Genomic DNA, 25,000 nt, shown 5'->3' with positions numbered 1-25,000 from the left:
GTGTTATCCTCATAACCTTACTCTTTCCTGTATTCACCTTTAATTTTCTTCTTTTGCACACCCTTCCAAATTCATCCACCAATCTCTGCAACTTCTCTTCAGAATCTCCCAAGAGCACAGTGTCATCAGCAAAGAGCAGCTGTGACAACTCCCACTTTGTGTGTGATTCTTTATCTTTTAACTCCACGCCTCTTGCCAAGACCCTCGCATTTACTTCTCTTACAACCCCATCTATAAATATATTAAACAACCACGGTGACATCACACATCCTTGTCTAAGGCCTACTTTTACTGGGAAAAAATTTCCCTCTTTCCTACATACTCTAACTTGAGCCTCACTATCCTCGTAAAAACTCTTCACTGCTTTCAGTAACCTACCTCCTACACCATACACTTGCAACATCTGCCACATTGCCCCCCTATCCACCCTGTCATACGCCTTTTCCAAATCCATAAATGCCACAAAGACCTCTTTAGCCTTATCTAAATACTGTTCACTTATATGTTTCACTGTAAACACCTGGTCCACACACCCCCTACCTTTCCTAAAGCCTCCTTGTTCATCTGCTATCCTATTCTCCGTCTTACTCTTAATTCTTTCAATTATAACTCTACCATACACTTTACCAGGTACACTCAACAGACTTATCCCCCTATAATTTTTGCACTCTCTTTTATCCCCTTTGCCTTTATACAAAGGAACTATGCATGCTCTCTGCCAATCCCTAGGTACCTTACCCTCTTCCATACATTTATTAAATAATTGCACCAACCACTCCAAAACTATATCCCCACCTGCTTTTAACATTTCTATCTTAATCCCATCAATCCCGGCTGCCTTACCCCCTTTCATTTTACCTACTGCCTCACGAACTTCCCCCACACTCACAACTGGCTCTTCCTCACTCCTACAAGATGTTATTCCTCCTTGCCCTATACACGAAATCACAGCTTCCCTATCTTCATCAACATTTAACAATTCCTCAAAATATTCCTTCCATCTTCCCAATACCTCTAACTCTCCATTTAATAACTCTCCTCTCCTATTTTTAACTGACAAATCCATTTGCTCTCTAGGCTTTCTTAACTTGTTAATCTCACTCCAAAACTTTTTCTTATTTTCAACAAAATTTGTTGATACCATCTCACCCACTCTCTCATTTGCTCTCTTTTTGCATTGCTTCACCACTCTCTTAACTTCTCTCTTTTTCTCCATATATATATATATATATATATATATATATATATGTATATATATATATATATATATATATATATATATATATATATATATATATATATATATATATATATATATATATGCATGCAATAAGATCACAGTAAACAGGTTATTTCAGAATATGCAAAACAACCACTCTGAAAGAATAGAAAAATTCCAAGCGCTTTCGTGACTACTCACATTATCAAGGAACTATGAAAGTAAAGCATCCAAGGAAGGTATATAAGGGGGTCTGGCCAACACCTCACTATCAGATCCCACAACGGTTAAACACCTGACGCGCGCCGGCCCAACTGGACAGGTCCTTTGCACAACCACCAACAAACTATTCTACCCAAGAAAATTTTTAAAATTATTATTTGTCCAGTGTATTATTAAATTCTTCCCAAATTCTATTAATTATAAATGGATCTAATTTATATAAACCAAAGGAAATATTCATATTATTGTCAAAACTGCTTTTTATGAAACAAGATTCAATTATATTCCTGTCGACCATGGACTTGCTTGATACTACTTTCTCAACTTTTTGAAAATCAATTGGATGCTTAAAATCTCTTACATGAATAAATAGAGCATTGGAATCTTGTCCAGTTCTAATGCTATATTTATGTTGTTTTAATCTTAGTTCGAGATTTTTACCAGTTTGACCATAATAAACTTCATCGCAAATTTTACAAGGAATCTTATAAACACATCCATCAGCATTTTGGGGGGGATTTTTTATCAAAAGTTTTTTACTGTATAAAGATTTTTGAATACAACTTTAATATTAAAAGTCTTAAGAAGAGAAGGCATATCAACCAAGTTTTCATGGTAAGGGAGAACCAACATATTTTTAGTTGAATAAGGCTGGTTGTCCCTTTTTGGATTGTAAAAAGTATTTCTAGCATAGATAAGGAAATATCCAAAATTTATGAAATAGGTAATGATTTAAAATACCCAAGAAATGTAATTGATAAATCTTTTAAAGTTGCTAGAAATACTTTTTACAATCCAAAAAGGGACAACCAGCCTTATTCAACTAAAAATATGTTGGTTCTCCCTTACCATGAAAACTTGGTTGATATGCCTTCTCTTCTTAAGACTTTTAACATTAAAGTTGTATTCAAAAATCTTGATACAGTAAAAAAAACTTTTGATAAAGAATTCCCCCCAAAATGCTGATGGATATGTCTATCAGATTCCTTGTAAAATTTGCGATAAAGTTTATTACGGTCAAACTGGTAAAAATCTCGAACTAAGATTAAAACAACATAAATATAGCATTAGAACTGGGCAAGATTCCAATGATCTATTTATTCATGTAAGAGATTTTAACCATCCAATTGATTTTCAAAAAGTTGAGAAAGTAGTATCAAGCAAGTCCATGGTCGACAGGAATATAATTGAATCTTGTTTCATAAAAAGCAGTTTTGACAATAATATGAATATTTCCTTTGGTTTATATAAATTTGATCCATTTAAAATTAATAGAATTTGGTAAGAATTTAATAATACACTGGACAAATAATAATTTAAAAAATTTTTTTGGTTAGAATAGTTTGTTGGTGGTTGTGCAAAGGACCTGTCCAGTTGGGCCGGCGCGCGTCAGGTGTTTAACTGTTGTGGGATCTGATAGCGAGGTGTTGGCCAGACCCCTTATATACCTTCCTTGGATGCTTTACTTTCATAATTCCTTGATAATGTGAGTAGTCAGGAAAGCGCTTGGAATTTCTCTATTCTTTCAGAGTGGTTATTTTGCATATATATATATATATATATATATATATATATATATATATATATATATATATATATATATATATATATATATATATATATATATATATATATATATATGCAATAAGATCACAGTAAACAGGTGATTTCAAAATATGCAAAACAACCACTCTGAAAGAATAGAGAAATTCCAAGCGCTTTCGTGACTACTCACATTATCAAGGATAATGTGAGTAGTCACGAAAGCGCTTGGAATTTCTCTATTCTTTCAGAGTGGTTGTTTTGCATATATATATATATATATATATATATATATATATATATATATATATATATATATATATATATATATATATATATATATATATATATATATAGATAGATAGATGCAAACACACACACACACACACACACACACACACACACACACACACACACACACACACACACACACACACACACACACACACAAACACACACACACACACACACAAACAAACACACACAGACACACATATAAACACACACAAACACACTCACATGCCCACAAACATACAAACACACACACACACCCACACACACACACACACACACACACACACACACACACACACACACACACACACACACACACACACACACACATACAAACACACACACAAACACACACACACATACACCGCATCATGTCTGGCAATGAAATTTGTCTACAAAAATGAACGTCAAAAATACCTAAATAAGCAAATGCAAAAATCTGATGCTGCTTTTCACGCGTGGCGTGAAGGCTGACTCCACTGATACAGTGTTCAAGGTCATGACCACGGTCATAACTTTGCTAACCTTCCTTATGGTGTCCTAGTTGTCCGGTTTGTGGGTGCATGAGCCTCTGGAGATACGTTCGGTGTTGTGTCTACCTCTAAACCTTTTTTCTGGTCTTTAATATCTGTTTCCTTAAAGGATTATTTATTGTCTCTGGCGACATCATTTCTCCACATCTCACCTGATCCCATATAGGTATATATTATCCAGACATAGACAGTATTTACACCGTGAGCAACTCTCAGCTATTGTGCATGACTAATTAACAATAATAATAATAATAATTATTATTATTATTATTGTTATTATTATTATTTCTACAACCTGGTCATGGACCGGGCCGCGGGGGCGTTGATCCCCGGAATAACCTCCAGGAATAACCTCCAGGTAACAAGTGCATGTACAACGTAAACAGACCTAGCTGACGTCAGTGACATACTATATAGAAAGCCCCTGGCTATTCAGAGCATTTCGGCAAATTATGTCAATTTTGTCCACAGGGATGAGACCCACACCAGTCGGCTAACACCAGGTACCTATTTACTGCTAGGTGAAAAGGGTCAGCAAGTGTCTTAAGGAAATATGTCCTAATGTTTTGACCCGTACCGGGGATCGAACCACGGACTTCAGTATGTAAGCTGAGTGCGCTACCAACCTAAATACCCAGAACTTACCAAGAGGTGGTGGATGATCTTCGAGCTCCTTTAATAATTATAATCTACCTTCCATGCTCACCTCTTGGAACTTGTTATCTCTGAACATCAATAACCACTTACTGAACTTACTGGTCCAAGTCCTCTTGACGCTTTCTTTTGTAGTCAACCATTTTACGTTCATTTGCTTTATTTCATCCACAAACATCAAAAGCAAGGAATTACGTTTTAGTTGGACGAATTCTAGCTCTTGAGCCTCGTCTCTCTAAGGGTAATTGGTATGAAATTGATAACACTTACTTGTGTGAGTTACACTTGTTAGTGTGAGTCACATTTGCTAGTGTGAATTACATTTGAGCGGATGGGATACACTTTTTCCATCGTCCTGGTTTCCTCGTCCTGGTCTTCACTTCCTGGTCCTCTCCTCCTGGTCCTCTCATCTTGGTCCCGCCCTACACAAACAATCTGTCAGTCCGGCTGCATGTGTTAAGACATCTCTGAGTGACGATACAAACTAGCCATAAATCACAGCCCCATCACACATCAGAGCACCACCATACACCACAGCACCACCACACATCACAGCACCACCACACATCACAGCACCACCACACATCATTGCACCACCACACATCACAGCACCACCACACATCACAGCACCACCACACATCATTGCACCACCACACATCACAGCACCACCATACACCACAGCACCACCACACACCACAGCACCACCACACATCACAGCACCACCACACACCACAGCACCACCACACATCACAGCACCACCACACACCACAGCACCACCACACATCACAGCACCACCACACACCACAGCACCACCACACATCACAGCACCTCAACATATCATTGCATTGCACCACCACACATCACAGCACCACCACACATCACAACATCACCACACATCACAGCACCTCCACACATCATTGCACCACCACACATCACAGTACCATCATACACCACCACTTATTACAACACCACCACACATCATTGCATTGCACCATCACACGTCACAGCACCACCACACATCACTGCACCACCACACATCACAACATCACCACACATCACGGCACCTCCACACATCATTGCACCACCACACATCACAGTACCATCATACACCACCACTTATTACAACACCACCACACATCACTGCACCACCACTTATTACAACACCACCACACATCATTGCATTGCACCACCACACATCACAGCACCACCACACATCACAGCACCACCACACATCATTGCACCACCACACATCACAGCACCAACACACATCACAGCAGCACCACACATCACAACACCGCCACACATCACAGCACCGCCACACATCACAGCACCACCACACATCACAGCATCATCACACATCACAGCACCACCACACATTACTGCACCACCACACATCACAGCACCAACACATATCACAGCACCACCACACATCACAACACTATCACATATCATTGCACCACCACACATCACAGCACCAACACACATCACAGCATCACCGCACATCACAGCACCAATACACACCACAGCACCAATACACATCGCAGCACCAACACACATCACACACCAACACACATCACAGCACCACCACACATCACAGCATCACCACACATCGTAGCACCTCCACACATCATTGCACCACCACACATCACAGTACCACCATACACCACCACACATCACTGCACCACCATTTATTACAACACCACCACACATCATTGCATTGCACCACCACACATCACAGCACCACCACACATCACAGCACCACCACACATCACAGCACCACCACACATCACAGCACCACCACACATCACAGCACCACCACACATCACAGCACCACCACACATCACAGCACCACCACACATCACAGCACCACCATATATCACCACCACTCATCACAGCACCACCACATATCACAGCACCACCACTCATCACAGCACCACCACATATCATTGCACCACCACACATCACAGCACCAACACACATCACAGCACCACTACACATCAACACCACCACATATCACCACCACTCATCATAGCACCATCACATATCATTGCACCACCACACATCAAAACACCACCACATATCACCACCACACATCACAACACCATCACATATCATTGCACCACCACACATCACAGCACCAACACACATCACAGGATCACCACACATCACAGCACCAATACACATCACAGCACCAACACACATCACAGCACCAACACACATCACAGCACCAACACACATCACAGCACCAACACACATCACAGCACCACATCACATCACCACACATCATAGAATCAACACATCACAACACCACTACACATCTCTAGAACAACGGGAATCTCGAGATGAGGGTAGTGATGAAGCGGCTCCTGGGTCATATATTCTCTCTCTATCTCTCTCTCTCTCTCTCTCTCTCTCTCTCTCTCTTTCTAACCCCTTTCTCTTTCTTTCAAACTCTCACACGCACACAAACACGCACGCACGCTCACACACACACACACACACACACACACACACACACACACACACACACACACACACACACACACACACACACACACACACACACACACACAGCTAGGAGCTATGACTTGACCCCTGCAACCGCAATTAGATGAGTACACACACACACACACACACACACACACATATACACACACACACACACACACACACACACACACACACACACACACACACACACACACACACACACACATACACACTTACACACTTACACAGCAAATTCCAGAGGTACAGCATAAAACAGGAATTAGGATGCTGTTCCTCACAACAGCTATTATAGTGATGGCGATATTCCATACCCACATTCTCCCCATTACTGTGCGATAACCCGCGTTCTCTGCACAACTCTGCTATACCTCGCGTTCTCTACACAGCTCTGTGATACCCAGCGTTGTCCTCATTATTCTGCCATACCTCGCGTTCTCCCCATTACCCTGAGGTACCCGCGTTCTCCTCATTACGATACCCAGCGTTCTCATCTTGCTCTGTGCTGCACAACGACGCCGTTCTCACGTTCAAGGCATAAATCGCGTTAATTTGCTCGCTCACTGGGTTGTCCTCGCTAATCAGACTCTTTCAAAGAATAACTTTCGCTAATTTTCACCTTCACCTTGCTAATTTTCACCTTCAGGAGATAATTCTTCCTAGTTCTCACCTTCAGGAGAGAACCTTTGCTAATTCTCACCTTCAGGAGAGAATCCTTGCTAGTTCTCGCCTTCAGGAGAGACCTTCTGCTAATTCTCACTTTCAGAAGAGAACCCTTGCTAATTGTCACGTTCAGGGAAGAACCCTTGCTAATTGTCACCTTCAGGGGAGAACACTTGCTAATTATCACCTTCAAGAGAGAACCCTTGGTAATATGCTAGTTCAGGAGAGAACCTTCATTAATTTGTGCGCTCGTGGGATAAAAATTGCTAATTTCTGCGTTCACATGAAAGCTCATCTTAACAGTGTAGGTGTTTTCAGAATTGTTCTTATTAGATTAAGTGTGTTCAGTAACGCCCTTCGTAGTTTAGGCGTTCACAGGACCACTATCGCCAGCTCAAGCGTTCAGAGGACAGTCGTAGCTAGTTCAGGTGTTCACAGGACCGTTCTCGCTAGTTCAAGCGTTCACAGGACCGTTCTCGCTAGTTCAGGCGTTCACAAGACAGACCTCACTAATTTAAGCGTTGAAAAAAGTTTACAAGATAGTCCTTACTAGTTCGAGCGTTCACAAGAGAGCCCTCAATAGTATAAACGTCCACAAGATAGTCCTTACAGTACAAGCGTTGACAGGAGAGAACTCTGCAGCGTGTGTCATGAGATGGTTGGTGATGCAAGCCTGTGTGGTGACGGCATTGTTGTTGCTTCACGTAAACAGTTACTTGATGGATATGTCAGTAAGGTTTGTGTGTGTGTGTGTGTGTGTGTGTGTGTGTGTGTGTACTCATCTAGTTGTGGTTGCAGGGGTCGAGCCACAGCTCCTGGCCCCGCCTCTTCACTAGCCGATACTGGGTCACTCTCCCTGCACCGTGAGCTTTATCATACCTCTACTTAAAGCCATGAATGGATCCTGCCTCCACTACATCGCTTCCCAAACTATTCAACTTGTTGACTACTCTGTGACTAAAGAAATACTTCCTAACATCCCTGTGATTCATCTGAGTCTTCAACTTCCAAATGTATCCCCTTGTTGCTGTGTCCCATCTCTGGAACATTCTGTCTCTGTCCACCGTGTCAATTCCTCTCAGTATTTTATATGTCGTTATCATTTCCCCCCATCTCTCCTGTCCTCCAGTGTCGTCAGGTCGATTTCCCTTAACCTCTCCTCGTAGAACATACCCTTTAACTCTGGGACTAGTCTTGTTGCAAACCTTTGCACTTTCTCTAGTTTCTTTATGTGCCTGGCTAGATGTGGGTTCCAAACTGGTGCCGCATACTCCAATATGGGCCTAATGTACACGGTGTACAGGGTCCTGAACGATTCCCTATTAAGATGGCGGAATATTGTTCTTAGGTTTGCTAGGCGCCCATATGCTGCAGCAGTTATTTGGTTGATGTGCGCTTCAGATGTGCCTGGTGTTATACTCACCCCAAGATCTTTTTTCTTGAGTGAGATTTGTAGTCTCTGGCCCCCTAGATTGTACTCCGTCTGCGGTCTTCTTTGCCCTTCCCCAATCTTCATGACTTTGCACTTGGTGGGGTTGAACTCCAGAAGCCAATTGCTGGACCAGGTCTGCAACCTGTCCAAATCCCTTTGTAGTTCTGCCTGGTCCTCGTCCAATTGAATTCTTCTCATCAACTTCACATTATCTGCAAATAGGGACACTTCGGAGTCTATTCCTTCCGTCATGTCGTTCGCAAATACCAGAAACAGCACCGGTCCTATAACTGGGACTGTGTATGTGTGTGTGTGTGTGTGTGTGTGTGTGTGTGTGTGTGTGTGTGTGTGTGTGTGTGTGTGTGTGTGTGTGTGTGTGCGTGTGTGTTTATTATCTACATATTTGTGAAAAAGTGTGTTTTATTTTATTGAAATTTAAAATAAAAAAAATGATCTTTTCTGTTTAGTATGAGATGTGTTTCTCGTTATACGAGTTGAATACAATTAGTGAAGCCGTTCGTGAAGCAATTTTTTTTTTCGTGCGATGAACGCTCTTACACAAAAATTTGCATGCACACATGCAACCCCCTAAAATTGAAATAAGTAATTAAAAATATTAAATTGCTCCCCCTCTCTCTCTCTCTCTTTCTCTCTTTCTCTTTTTTCTCTCTCTCACATACACACTGACTGACACTTAAAACAGTTATACCTGCTTATTCAGTGAACATTGCAAATAATGAAAATACACATTATACATTAACAAAGCATCATACATTATGAAACTACTATTCATTATAAAAACATTATACATTATGAAAACATTATACCTTAGGAAAATATTATTAGATACCCGTCGAAACCTGGGGTTCGGTTTCAGCTCTGTTACTACTGTTGTGGGTAACTACTGAAGTGACTCTCTCCTCCTCTCAGTCTCATCAATGCCAGTCATTTTATTCAGTCACCTCACTCAGGTACCTTATTCATCTCAGACCATCAGTTTAAATGGTGACATCGGAGAGTTACTTCATTCAGTCACCTTAGTCAGCTATTAAGTCTTCACGGTCAGCTCACTCACTTCAGTCAACAACGTCAACTTGCAGCACAATGTGAGGATATATCTCAGTTAAGCGTGTGACATGAGAATATACACCTCGAGATGTGTATATATGAATGTATATTTACAAAGTGATGCATGTTTACATTTGGCAGGAGCTTCAACTGAGTTACTGTCCAGTTCATTCTCTGCGCTTCTGTTTCTGAGTTTAAAGCTTTTCCTTATGACTCTCTGGTTCAGTTAAGCTTGTACTCTGCTTTTTTGGTGTGACCTATTGATCTAGATTATCTCTTGGAATGGAGCCTCTATTTGACTATGCCCATGAGTATTTTGTATGTAGTAATCATGTCTCCCGTGGCTCTTCGTTCCTACAGACTCAAAAAATTTATATCCAGTTTCCTTTTTCCTATTTTGGGGGGGGGGAGGGTGGAGAGGGTAGTAATTCAGTCCTCTCGCTCTGATCACTACCTTGCTGTCAGGATTTTTTTTTTATGAGTTTTGATTATGTGTTTGAGAAAGTGAGAGGTTCCATGCCAAGACTGAACACTTATAACTTTGTCGCGTGTATGTAGTTAAGAGTTACGTTGAAGGAGTCTCTGTTTACATAGTATTTCCGAAACCAGACTTGTTTCTACCCACTAAGTATGAGTCTCTGTTCTCTTTAGGTGTCTTACCGGGGATGGGTTTGGTCTTTTCTTATTTTCTTGATTCCGCAATTTTTCTTCCCTCACACAGGTGGTTTGGTTATTTTTGTTCTTCTATTTCTTGAATCCCTTTGTTCCTTATATATATATATATATATATATATATATATATATATATATATATATATATATTTGTGTGTGTGTGTGTGTGTGTGTGTGTGTGTGTGTGTGTGTGTGTGTGTGTGTGTGTGTGTGTGTGTGTGTGTGTGTGTGTGTAAGGCAAGCCACTGGACTTTCTTTCCACAGCTATCTTCTGATTCTCTTAGACAGCCAGAAGTCTCCACCTCTAACATACACCATGCTGGTGTATGTGTTATTTCCACATATATTAAGACACAAACGTTATATGTGTGTGTGTGTGTGTGTGTGTGTGTGTGTGTGTGTGTGTGTGTGTGTGTGTGTGTGTGTGTGTGTGTCTTTATATCCATGAATACATGTATGTATGATTCTGTTACTGGTCCAGTGTTTCTCTGTACCTATTGCTTTGTAATATTCACTGTATAAGCAATAAACCCGCAGAAGTCATACAGTGCCTGGGGAAAAAGAGGCAACCATTTTCGATCCAAAGAAAGGATTAATAGGTCCAATTCCTTGGATTAAGAGCCCTTCACTGATATCAAGCAGCACCTCCCCGGAAAAACGTTTTGAGCGGAGAATCTATTTTTAACACTGCCTTCCTGTTTAATTCTTCTGGTAGACTTTTATTGTGAGAGAAAACTTTCACAGTAAAACTTTCTCTATATGAAAGGTTATCTACATTATATGGTGTTGTATTCTCCGACTGTTTCTCTCGTGATCTGGGACTGTCGTGGTCTGGCACTGTGGTGGCCTGGGACTGTCGTGACCTGGGACTATCGTGACCTGGAACTGTCGTGACCTGGGACTGTCGTGACCTGGGACTGTCGTGACCTGGGACTATCGTGACCTGGGACTGTCGTGACCTGGGACTATCGTGACCTGGGACTGTCGTGACCTGGGACTGTCGTGACCTGGGACTATCTTGACCTGGGACTGTCGTGACCTGGGACTATCGTGACCTGGGACTGTCGTGACCTGGGACTGTCGTGACCTGGGACTATCGTGACCTGGAACTGTCGTGACCTGGGACTATCGTGACCTGGGACTATCGTGACCTGGGACTGTCGTGACCTGGGACTATCGTGACCTGGGACTGTCGTGACCTGGGACTATCGTGACCTGGGACTGTCGTGACCTGGGACTGTCGTGACCTGGGACTATCGTGACCTGGGACTGTCGTGGTCTGGCACTGTCGTGACCTGGGACTGTCGTGACCTGGGACTATCGTGACCTGGAACTGTCGTGACCTGGGACTATCGTGACCTGGGACTGTCGTGACCTGGGACTGTCGTGACCTGGGACTGTCGTGACCTGGGACTATCGTGACCTGGAACTGTCGTGACCTGGGACTGTCGTGACCTGGGACTATCGTGGCCTGGAACTGTCGTGACCTGGGACTATCGTGACCTGCGACTATCGTGACCTGGGACTGTCGTGACCTGGGACTGTCGTGACCTGGGACTATCGTGGCCTGGAACTGTCGTGACCTGGGACTATCGTGACCTGGAACTGTCGTGACCTGGGACTATCGTGACCTGGAACTGTCGTGACCTGGGACTGTCGTGACCTGGGGCTATCGCGGCCTGGAACTGTCGTGACCTGGGACTATCGTGACCTGAAACTGTCGTGACCTGGGACTGTCGTGACCTGGGACGATCGTGACCTGGAACTGTCGTGACCTGGGACTATCGTGACCTGGGACTATCTTGACCTGGGACTGTCGGGACCTGGGACTATCGTGACCTGGGACTGTCGTGACCTGGGACTGTCGTGACCTGGGACTATCGTGACCTGGAACTGTCGTGGCCTGGAACTGTCGTGGCCTGGGACTGTCGTGACCGGGGATTGTCGTGACCTGGGACTTTCGTGACCTGGAACTGTCGTGGTTTTAAACTGCAGTTTAAAAAGTCTATTCTCCCCCCCCCCTCCCAAGAGTATTTATCTAACATAAAACATTCATATTATTTTTCCTGCTGTGCGTATTTGTCTTAAGAAGTGCATTTGCTTCTTTCTTTTCTTGCAGACACGTCAGTATCTGTCTGCATGCGAAGACTCGAAGTGGAAAAAAGTGGGTAAACTTGCTTGCCTTAATCTTGCGGGAGCTTGAGGTTCATTTTGTAATAATTTTTCAGTATGCTTTTTTTCCCAGAAGTTGGAAGACTCCGGCAAAAGCAGCTGCGGTACGAACACAATTAGATCGGCATTTGTTCAAAGAGTGCTTGCTAAGTTGTTCAAGGAGTGCTTCCTAAGTTGTTCTGAAAGCTGATTTTCATTGAGTGGTTCTGGAAGTGGCTCGGGGTTCATATTACAGGGTGGTTTAAAAAAACAAAATGGTTGGTAAGGAAATGGTTCGGGAGGTGGCTCACTTAAGGTTCGGTACATGATTTAGGTGTGTAATGGGGGGGGGGTTCGTAGGAGATATGAAGGTTGAAGATAAACACACTTGTTGGATGGTGACACCACAGCACCGTATCATCCTTTCCGGATGATACTAGGATCTGCATGAGGCTGTCATCTGCTGAGGACGCGGTTAACCTCCAAGAAGATATAAACAAAGTTTTCCAGTGGGCAACGGTAAACAATATGATGTTCAATGAGGACAAATTCCAACTACTCCGTTATGGAAAACTGGAGGAGATAATAACTAGAACAGAGTATACTACTGACTCCGGCCATACAATAGAGCGGAAAAATAATGTAAGGGACCTGGGAGTAGTAATGTCTGAGGATCTCACTTTCAAGGATCACAACAGTGCCACGATCGCACGTGCAAATAAAATGATAGGATGGATAATGAGAACTTTCAAAACGAGAGATGCCAAGCCCATGATGATCCTTTTCAAATCACTTGTTCTCTCTAGGCTGGAATACTGCTGTACATTAACATCTCCATACAAAGCAGGTGAAATCGCAGATCTAGAGAGTGTACAGAGATCCTTTACTGCACGTATAAGTTCTGTCAAGCACCTTAACTACTGGGAACGCTTGGAAGCACTTGACTTGTACTCGTTGGAACGCAGGAGGGAGAGATATATCATAATCTACACTTGGAAAATCTTGGAAGGAATGGTCCCAAATCTGCACACACAAATCACTCCCTACGAAAGTAAAAGACTGGGCAGGCGATGCAAAATGCCGCCAATAAAAAGTAGGGGCGCCATTGGTACACTAAGAGAAAACACCATAAGTGTCCGGGGCCCAAAACTGTTCAACAGCCTCCCATCAAGCATTAGGGGAATTGCCAATAAACCCCTGGCTGCCTTCAAGAGAGAGCTGGACAGATACCTAAAGTCAGTGCCGGATCAGCCGGGCTGTGGCTCGTACGTCGGACTGCGTGCGGCCAGCAGTAACAGCCTAGTTGATCAGGCCCTGATCCATCGGGAGGCCTGGTCATGGACCGGGCCGCGGGGGCGTTGATCCCCGGAATAACCTCCAGGTAACCTCCAGGTATTGCAAAGTGTGAGAAGGGAGAGCCCAAACTGCCCTGTTGCCGGTTGTAGACCTATGCGTGGACTGAGAAGGATCCCAGGCGCAAAGGGCTCACAACAGCGTCACGTGACGTCACACAAACTAGTTTACCTGGAGTTTACCTGGAGAGAGTTCCGGGGGTCAACGCCCCAGCGGCCCGGTCTGTGACCAGGCCTCCTGGTGGATCAGAGCCTGATCAACCAGGCTGTTACTGCTGGTTGCACGCAAACCAACGTACGAGCCACAGCCCGGCTGATCAGGAACTGACTTTAGGTGCTTGTCCAGTGCCAGCTTGAAGACTGCCAGGGGTCTGTTGGTAATCCCCCTTATGTGTGCTGGGAGGCAGTTGAATAGTCTCGGGCCCCTGACATTTATTGTATGGTCTCTTAACGTGCTAGTGACACCCCTGCTTTTCATTGGGGGGATGGTGCATCGTCTGCCAAGTCTTTTGCTTTCGTAGTGAGTGATTTTCGTGTGCAAGTTCGGTACTAGTCCCTCTAGGATTTTAGTCACTAGGCCTAGCAAAGGGATCGTGTATGTAAAACATATGGATGGTACTAACTATGATACTCAGATAAGCTGTACATATACAGGGGATTCAGTAGCTATACTGACAGGTGGTTCACAAGTGTTTTGGTAAATGGCTTAGGTAGTGGTTCCCAAATAGCTTAGTTCAGAAGGCGATTAATAAATACTTCATTAAATGGTCCAGGAAGTGGTTAACACATCGGTTATGAAATTATTCAGAAGGTGGTTCAAAAACGGTACGGTCATTGGTTGAGAGTTCAAATGCAGTACGATAAACTGCTCATAAGATGGAATGATTCAAAAGGTTTAGAGAGAGCTAACCGAGAAGAGGTTCGAAGAGAAGCTCGGAGAAAATAGGTTCGGTAGTTCATTCGTGACGACGGAGCATCGAATCCCTGTTTCAGTGGCCCTGAAACCCAACAGAAGAATCGAATCCCTGTCGAGCCTTATCGAGTCAGTGTTGCTAAACCGAGGGAAGGAGAGAGGATCGAGGGCGTTCCCAACCTCAGGGAAAAACAGGCTGACAGGGGATGAGTGTGGGGATATGTATGGTGAACCTCTTCTGAATTCTTGGTAGCTACGGAAGGTGGCGTGGCAAGCTCTATGGGGAGAGAGAGAGAAAATGGGATTTCATGGAAGAACATAAGAACATAAGAACGAAGGAACACTGCAGAAGGCCTACTGGCCCATGCGAGGCAGGTCCAAGTCTCCTACCGGCTTAAGCCAATGCACCCAACCTAGTCAGGTCAGGTCACATTGACTTAAGGGAGGAACACGGCAACCGACCTGGTAGCACAAGCTATCAGGTCTAACTCACACCCACCCACATCCACTCATGTATTTATCCAACCTATTTTTAAAGCTACACAACGTTCTGGCCTCTATAACGGTACTTGGGAGTTTGTTCCACTCATCCACAACTCTATTACCAAACCAGTACTTTCCTATATCCTTCCTGAATCTGAATTTTTCCAACTTAAAACCATTGCTGCGAGTCCTGTCTAGGCTAGATATTTTCAGCACACTATTTACATCCCCTTTATTTATTCCTGTCTTCCATTTATACACCTCAATCATATCCCCCCTAATTCTACGTCTTTCTAGAGAGTGCAGATTCAGGGCCCTTAGTCTATCCTCATAGGGAAGGTTTCTGATACATGGGATCAACTTTGTCATCCTCCTTTGTACATTTTCCAGAGAATTTATATCCATTCTGTAATAAGGTGACCAAAACTGTGCAGCATAATCTAAATGAGGCCTAACCAAGGATGTATAGAGTTGAAGAACAACCTGAGGACTCCTATTATTTATGCTTCTTGATATGAAGCCAAGGATTCTATTAGCTTTATTGCGAACACTTATGCACTGTTGTCTTGGTTTCAGATTACTGCTAACCAGAACTCCTAAATCTTTTTCGCAATCCGTAATATTAAGATCTACATTATTTAGTTTATATGTGGCATGGTTATTGTCCTGTCCAACATTTAGAACTTTGCATTTGTCTATATTAAACTGCATCTGCCACTTCTCCGACCACTGCATCAGTCTATTCAAATCTTCCTGGAGTGCTCGAATGTCCTCGTCAGAATGAATTCGACGGCCTATTTTGGTGTCATCGGCAAACTTGCCGATGTCGCTCTTTATGCCCTCATCTATGTCGTTTATGTAGATTGTGAACAGCAGGGGGCCCAACACTGACCCCTGTGGAACACCGCTCGTGACACTTCCCCACTCTGATTTCTCCCCATTTATGCAAACTCTCTGCTGCCTATTTGTCAACCATGCCTCTATCCAGGAAAAAATTTCTCCTCCTATTCCATGTGCTTTAATTTTCCTCAATAGTCTCTGATGTGGGACCCTGTCAAAAGCCTTACTGAAGTCCATATACACAATATCATATTCATTACCATGATCTACCTCCTCAAATACCTTAGTGAAAAAAGTTAATAAATTCGTAAGGCAGGAACGCCCCTTTGTAAAACCATGCTGAGATTCGTTGATTAATTTATGATTTTCAAGGTGGCTACGAACTGCCTCGGCAATTATTGATTCCATAAATTTTCCCACTATGGAGGTTAGGCTTATTGGTCTATAGTTCGAAGCTAAGGACCTGTCACCTGTTTTGAAAATAGGTATCACATTTGCCATTTTCCACTTATCTGGCACCATGCCAGTTTGTAGTGATATGTTGAAAAGATTAGCCAAAGGTGTGCTAAGCTCCTCTTTACATTCCTTTAGAACCCTTGCATACAGTTCATCAGGGCCTGGGGATTTGTTAGGTTTTAATTTATCTATTTGCCTAAGGACCATGTCACTAGTGACCCTAATAGTGCACAGTTTATTATCGTCCTGTTCTACATAATTTATCATTACTGGAATATCGCTGGTATCCTCCTGTGTAAAAACTGAGAGGAAGTATGTGTTAAAAATTCTACACATTTCCTTATCACTGTCAGTGAGCTGACCCGAGGAACTTTTGAGTGGGCCTATCTTGTCCCTGATCTTACTTCTGTATACCTGAAAGAATCCTTTTGGGTTAGTCTTCGATTCTCTTGCAACTTTAACCTCATAATCTCTTTTTGCTTTTCTAATTCCCTTTTTTATTTCTCTCTTTAACTGAATATATCGATTTCTCAATTGCCCCTCTCCTCTTTTGATTTGCCTATATATGCCTCTCTTTTGACCAATCAGATATTTTAATCTATTGTTCATCCATTTAGGATCATTTTTGTTTGATCTGATTTCCCTATTTGGAACATAATTTGACTGAGCAGCTAGAACTATGCCCTGGAAAGCATCATATCGGCAACCATCACCACCTACCTGACCCTTAGTCAGGTCATTCCAGTTCAGCCCACCTAAGTAATTTTTCAGTCCTATGAAATCAGCCAAGCGAAAGTCAGGGACGGAGACTTGATTGCCATTATTAGGGGAAGTCCATGATATATTAAAACTGAGTGATTTGTGATCACTTTCCCCAAGCTCATCATTAACCTCAAGATTATTAATTAGTGTTTCCCTACTGGCAAGAACCAAGTCAAGGAGGTTATTTCCCCTAGTTGGCTCTGTCACAAACTGTTTTAAAAAACAATCCTCGATCGTATCAAGAAAGTCACCCGACTCTAAATTTCCTGTCAAATTGCTCCAGTCAATCTGTCTATAGTTGAAATCTCCCATTAGCACAACATTTTCGTATGTAGATGCCTTACGAATTTCGTCCCATAGAAGTTTACTGCACTCCCTATCAAGATTTGGGGCCCTGTAAATCACACCCAAAATTAGTTTTTCTCGGCCCTCGAGAAGCTGTAACCAAACAGATTCAGTGGCTGACGCTTCTAATTTAATATCTTGTCTAACACAACAATTTAAATTGTCTCTGACATACATCGCTACTCCACCACCTTTCCTGTTGACCCTGTCAGTGTGGAATAATTTATAGCCTTGTATGTGACATTCAGAGGGCATCTCTCTATCTTTCAGATTGAGCCAGGTCTCTGTTATAGCAATAATATCTATGTTTCCTGCACTTGCAATTAATCTTAGCTCATCTATCTTATTTCTTACACTCCTGCTATTAGTATAGTAAACCTTAAGGGAGCTAGTCCCTTGCTGCCCTCTGCTGTCCCCCTTTGTTTGCTGACCTGATCTATTGTCTTTATTTATAACTTCATGCTGAATGCCTTTTATACATTTGCTGTTTCCAACCCAAGTGTTGCAACCTGCTTGTTTCCCACACACACCCATACCTCTATCTTCCATCAGTTTAAAATCATAGGCATTTCACCAATGGCCTTCTCAATCGAGTCTGCAAGTGCTACCACCCCAGCCCCAGAGAGATGTACCCCATCCCTTGCATACATATCATGTTTGCCATAAAAGTTGTTCCAGTTGTCAATGAATGGGACTGCAAGTTCCTTGCAGTATCTGTCTAGCCAGCAATTTACACCAATTGCCCTAGACAACCATTCATTTCCTACTCCCCTTCTAGGCAAGATGCTACATATGATTGGGATCCCTCCCTTAGACTTAATGAAATCTATAGCTGACCTGTACTTATCTAGCAGCTCTTCTCTCCTACCCTTTCCAATATCATTTCCACCAGCACTGAGACAGATAATGGGCTTGCTCCCATTACCTGACATGATATTATCCAGCCTGTTGACAATGTCCCCAACACCAGCTCCAGGGAAGCACACTCTATCTCTCATCTTCTTATTCCTATTACAAAAAGCACGGTCAATGTATCTTACCTGAGAGTCACCAACCACAAGAATGCGCTTACCTCCATTAGCAGGGGCAGTAGTACCCTTACCTTCACTGGCCACTGAAGTACATTCATCCTGAAGAACAGAGAAGCGATTTCCTACCTTCAGATCTTCACTCTTAACTTTCCTTACTCTGATGCGCCTTCCATTACTGTGAACTACTCGCCACTTGTAGCAGGTGCTGGGCTGCACCTCACTGCTGGTAGCCGTTGCTGCCTCCCCAACTACAGCCTCCTCACAGCGAGAGACAGACTGCACCTCGCTGCTAGAAGCCTCATTCCCCACAACTCCAGCCACCTCACACTCTCTCCCAGACCCATTGAAGTGGTCCTTCAGCCTCCTAATCTCCTCCTGGAGAAGCAAGACCTCCTCCTTCAACTCTCCAACCTCAATTTTTAAAACACTGCAGAAGCAAGCCATGCTTTGTAACCGTCCACACTAATCCCCAAAGCAGCTCAGGGTCTGTGACCTCACGTGACGACTGACCACTGAAGGATACTTAAAAAAATATTTCCTACATCCTTACGTTTTGATTATTAATAAAAATAAGTATTTCATATATACGTATATATATATATATATATATATATATATATATATATATATATATATATATATATATATATATATGTGTGAGTGTGTGTGTGTGTGTGTGTGTGTGTGTGTGTGTGTGTGTGTGTGTGTATGTGTGTGAAATACTTATTTTTATTAATCTCCTGCATGGGGAAAAAATAAGCCAAATATAACTGAAGTGTCAGAGGCAGCTCACACTTATTGCTGATTAGTTTGTTATTAGTTCAGTGTCTGTCGCCTAGAGCTGAATGTAACTTTTGCCTAATGAAAATAGGATTTGGGTTAAATAACTCACTTCGGCTAACATTAAATCAATACAGCTCATGTGTGCTTCAAACGTTCCTGTGATATATGTATTTATGTATCGCATTGCTTGTAAGAGAAACAAAATTCTGCAATTATTGGTATTTGAGAGAAAGAGAGAGAGAGAGAGAGAGAGAGAGAGAGAGAGAGAGAGAGAGAGAGAGAGAGAGAGAGAGAGAGAGAGAGAGAAGGACAGACAGCGACAGACATTCACAGCAGTTCGATAAAAATATCTCCTTCCCCTCACCATTCCTTTGATCCTGCGGTGATCTTCTCAGAAGCAAAGGTGACATAGGAACTTCCCAGTAACGGGGTTATTCGATCGTTCCAGGAGAGGATTTAATGAGTTCAAAGTTAGGGCAACCTTTTGCTTGAGGTCTGATCCTTTTCATTTTTTTAATTATATGTTCTATTACTGGATGAGGGACGGCCGACTGGAAGCCCTTCCGGGGAAGCAAGTCAGAGAGCGAGAGAGAGAGAGAGAGAAAGTATAGGACAGTAATGAGGTTATAATTATAACCATAATTTTTAAAGGGGTGGACTGGTAAGCTAGCGGAAGGCCTCAGTCAGATGACCAAAAACTCAACTGCGGATAGTCAAATGACTAAGGACCACGTCAAAAAACACTAGTACTGTTTTCTGACAAACCTTACCTAACCTAGGACAGTAACGGAATGGTGTTATATTTCTCATTCAGTCTTAAAAAATCACGTTTTTTGCTTGCTTTCGAAAGCATTTTACGAAACAGTATTAAAGCGAACATTCCAATCCCCATTGATTGGATCTAACAGTAAGTCACAACAATAATACTTCAGTTAAATGACGTGCTGGGATATCGGTGAACAAGAGACTTACTCTTCTATTGGGACAACATTTTGGTCTGTTTGGATGTGTATCAGCTGATAAAATTTTATATATAAAAGCGGAAACATTGTCTCGCTGAAAGTGCTCTCTGCAGAGTTTCTTCACGATAGTAAAGCCTAACACGAACGATCGGCTGAGGGAAATGTGTCAAGCGTATTGGTGAGCTAGTGAAGGGATTTTAATTTTGTGACAATTACAAATACGAGGCTGCCTCCAGGAGGTTTCGGGGGGGTCACCGCCTCCGCTGATCGGTCCCAGACCATGCCTAACGGCTAGAAAAACATATAGAGTAGGATTTGGCAAAATAAATGAACTAGGAGAACTTGCAGAGAAAGTGGAAATGAAAGAAGAGGAAAGGCGAGGAGGAAAGGCCGGCAACAGAATCAGGAAGATGAAAACTGAGTATCACAAACTGGAAGCTGGATGAAAAATGAGTGAGGTAAAAGTGTGAGAGAGGGAAAGGGGAAGAAGTGGGGTAAAAGCAGAAAAGTAGGAGAGAGAAAAAGCGAGAATGGAAGAGGGAAAGAGAAAGGGAGGGTAAAGTTAGAGGAATAGGATAAAGTCACAGTTGAAGAGGGAAGAGTTGACTGATGTTCCAAAAGTGAGAGGCATGTTGAATGACAGAGAGGGAAAGAGAGAGAGAAAGAGAGATAGAGAGTCTGACAGATTCAGAAGCGGAAGGCTATAAGAGAAGGGAGGCTTGAAAGAATATCCCTGTAAAGAACTTAATAAAAAACCTATAGAGGATTCAGATTTCGGCCGTCACCATGTATACACACACACACATACACACACACACACACACACACATTATATATATATATATATATATATATATATATATATATATATATATATATATATATATATATATATATATATATATATATGTATATATATATATATATTTATATATATATATATATATATATATATATATATATATATATATATGTGTGTGTGTGTGTGTGTGTGTGTGTGTACTCACCTAGTTGAGGTTGCGGGGGTCGAGTCCGAGCTCCTGGCCCCCCGCGCGCGCGTGTGTGTGTGTGTGTGCGCGTACGTGTGTGTATGTGTGCGTGTGCAATAAAATCACAGTATACAGGTGATATTACAGTATGCAAAACAACCACTATGAAAGAATAGCAAAATTCCAAGCGCTTTCGTGACTTCTCACATCATCAAGGAACTATAAAACAAAACATCAACAGGAAGACATATAAGGACAAGATTACACTTCACACTCGTGTTACAGCACCTGTCTCTATGAAACACACCTGATACTCTACCCAAGCATTAAATTCTTCCCAAATTTCATTAATTGTAAATGAATCCAATTTATATAAACCAAAAGATATATTCATATAATTTTCAAAACTGCTTTTTATGAAACATGATTCTATTATATTCCTTTCGACTATGGACTTGCTTCATATAACTTTCCCAGTCTTTTGAAAATCCAATGGATGGTTAAAATCTCTCACAAGAATAAATAGAGCATTGGAATCTTGTCCAGTTCTAATGCTATATTTATGTTGTCTTAATCTTAGCTCAAGACTTTTACCAGTTTGACCATGATAAACTTTATCGCACATTTTACAAGGAATCTTATAGACACACCCGTCAGCCTTCTGGGGGGAATTTTCTATCAAAAGTTTTTTTTACAATATCAAGAAAGCGCTTGGAATTTGGCTATTCATTCATAGTTGTTGTTCTGCATGCATGCATGCGTGTATATATATATATATATATATATATATATATATATATATATATATATATATATATATATATATATATATGGTGGTGTGGATGACTCTAGGCTAATTTCATTCTAGTCCCTGTTTAGTGTACTAGTACAACGTTCAGTATTTTATATTATTGCGCCCATGAACAAGTGGTATTGATCAATGACAACACTCCGACTACCCAAGGACTCGAATCCATGCTGCTTTGGCCTGCCTCATGGTGGGCGAGAACTCATGACGCCTTAATCCACGGGACCAAACAATCCTTAAGAGTAGCGCATCCAGCAGAACTGAATGTTGTACTCGCTACCCAAGGACATACTGTTGTCATGAGTTTTCTCCCACCATGAGGCAGGCCAAAGCAGCATGGGTTCGAGTCCTTGGCTAGTCTCAGTGTTGTTATTGATCAATACCACTTGTTCGTGGGAAAATAATATATATATATATATATATATATATATATATATATATATATATATATATATATATATATATACGATTCCACAGCAAGATTGTTGGGTATATGACTCTTGGCAGAGAATGAAAGAAGAATAGATAACAAGACTGTTATGTGAAGGCTAAGTCGAAAAGACGAGGATGATAAGTACAGGAGAGTTCCAGCAAGGAAGATAGTAAATATTAAAGTAAACTGAGCAATTCAGTAAAGGCCACAACATACTTGTAGATAAATTGGGAGTAGGAAGACAATGATGGTAAAAGTAGAATTTAAAACGATTCTGTAATATGACCAATAGATCAAAAACTTCATATTTGCCACCTGGAGACGGGTTCGTGAATCATCGCCTCTGCTGTCAGGTGTCAAGACGAGGCAGACACCACAGCCCCCTTGATCAAAGTACTGAATGAAAAAAAAAATCAGGTTCCCTCTTCAAAAGTCAACTATGGTTTTAATTAACTTGAAGGGAAGGTGTTGAAAAGCATTAAGTTCTTTATGCTTATTTAGTTATCCTTAGTGTTTATCCAGAGTTGGAAGTGGGCCAGGATGGAAGCATATCGTTTACATTCAAGTGCGATATTACACTGCTATTTCCGGATTCTGGGGTAATTCTGCTCGATCCCAAGGGATTGTTTGCCCTACGATCCACTTGCGTTTGGTCCTTGTCCAGTTCGCTCTTGTGAAACTAATGTTCTGTTGCCTCAAAGTATAGAATATCCTGCTATAGACCGCAGTTAAGGACCCTCATTCTCTTCTGGTATTATACGTAGTCTATAAAAAAAAAACTTCGAAAAACACATCAATTCCCTCGGGTGTGTGCAGCCTCCAAGCTTTCTCGTGCAATCTTACTGAAGAGTCTGATGCTTGTCAGGTTACTTTTATCTGTACCATTTGGCTTTGTTTTGTAATTTGTTAAAATTATACATTTAGATATCATGAGAAAAGAATAAACATTCGGTAGTAAATGCGAGCTTATATGTAAATCGCGTATTAATGGTAGTTATATTTGCTTTGCGTCAGTTGATAGTGAAATACCGAAATATCTAATTATATATATATATATATATATATATATATATATATATATATATATATATATATATATATATATATATATATATATATATATTCTTGCTTAACAATTCGCAAACAGGCAAAATTATTTACAAACATTGTCTCTACGTCCACAGCAGGACTCGAACCTGCTAACTCTGTATCAGAGTTCACAGTATTTTACCACTAGATTAGACCTGCGATAAGTAGCGCCCATACTTATCACAGGTCTAGTCTCGTGGTAAAGTACTGTGAACTCTAATACAGAGTTAGCAGGTTCGAGTCCTGCTGTGGAAGTAGAGACAATGTTTATATATATATATATATATATATATATATATATATATATATATATATATATATATAACACATCTTGAGGCAAACATTCATTCATACAGTTCATGTTGATCAACAAGTAGTCTATGGAGAACGAACAAATAGCGCCACCTATTTCCGGTAAGAGCTTTTTAATTCAACAGGTGACCATGTCGTTGAACCCTGACGAGTGATGAACGATAGTATGAGCGAGCGGGCTTGGCACTGAGTGTTGGTGTTGTGGTGGTGGAGGTGGAGAGGGACCTTAGCATGGGTGTTCCCATGCGTGCTCCAACACACAGGCCTGCTAAATTCAAGAACGCTGTGAGGCTAAAAAACTCAATCTGTATTCGGACTGAACACACTAAAGGGGTGCTTACCTTTTCCCCGGCGTCGTTCGAACCACTATCCGAGACTCCGACTCGCGATTCGAATCTTCTACTTCACCGTGCAAATGGTCCGCCGGGCAGGAAAACAATCTGCAACCCTGAGGTTCCGACGATTCAGAAGACAATAATAAAAA

The 25,000-nt window shown here is 41.8% G+C and overlaps 1 protein-coding gene across 3 annotated transcripts in view; it reads left to right on the top strand.

Moving 5' to 3' along the window:
• LOC128685942 (protein sax-3-like) overlaps positions 1–25,000 on the top strand; it is a 1,098,442-nt gene that overhangs the window by 8,768 nt on the left and 1,064,674 nt on the right. For all 3 annotated transcript variants that reach the window (XM_070083369.1, XM_070083370.1, XM_070083368.1), the window contains exon 2: positions 24,642–25,000. This exon is cut by the window's right edge and continues 636 nt beyond it. In XM_070083369.1, coding sequence (XP_069939470.1) covers positions 24,748–25,000 — 253 coding nt within the window. In that variant the 5' untranslated portion in view covers positions 24,642–24,747. The remainder of the gene's footprint in view (positions 1–24,641) is intronic.

The sequence above is a fragment of the Cherax quadricarinatus genome, chromosome 9 (genome assembly GCF_038502225.1).
Source record: "Cherax quadricarinatus isolate ZL_2023a chromosome 9, ASM3850222v1, whole genome shotgun sequence".
NCBI lineage: Eukaryota > Metazoa > Arthropoda > Malacostraca > Decapoda > Parastacidae > Cherax > Cherax quadricarinatus.
Note: the sequence above shows the minus strand (reverse complement) of the source record. Positions and strands in the feature narration are given on the sequence as shown.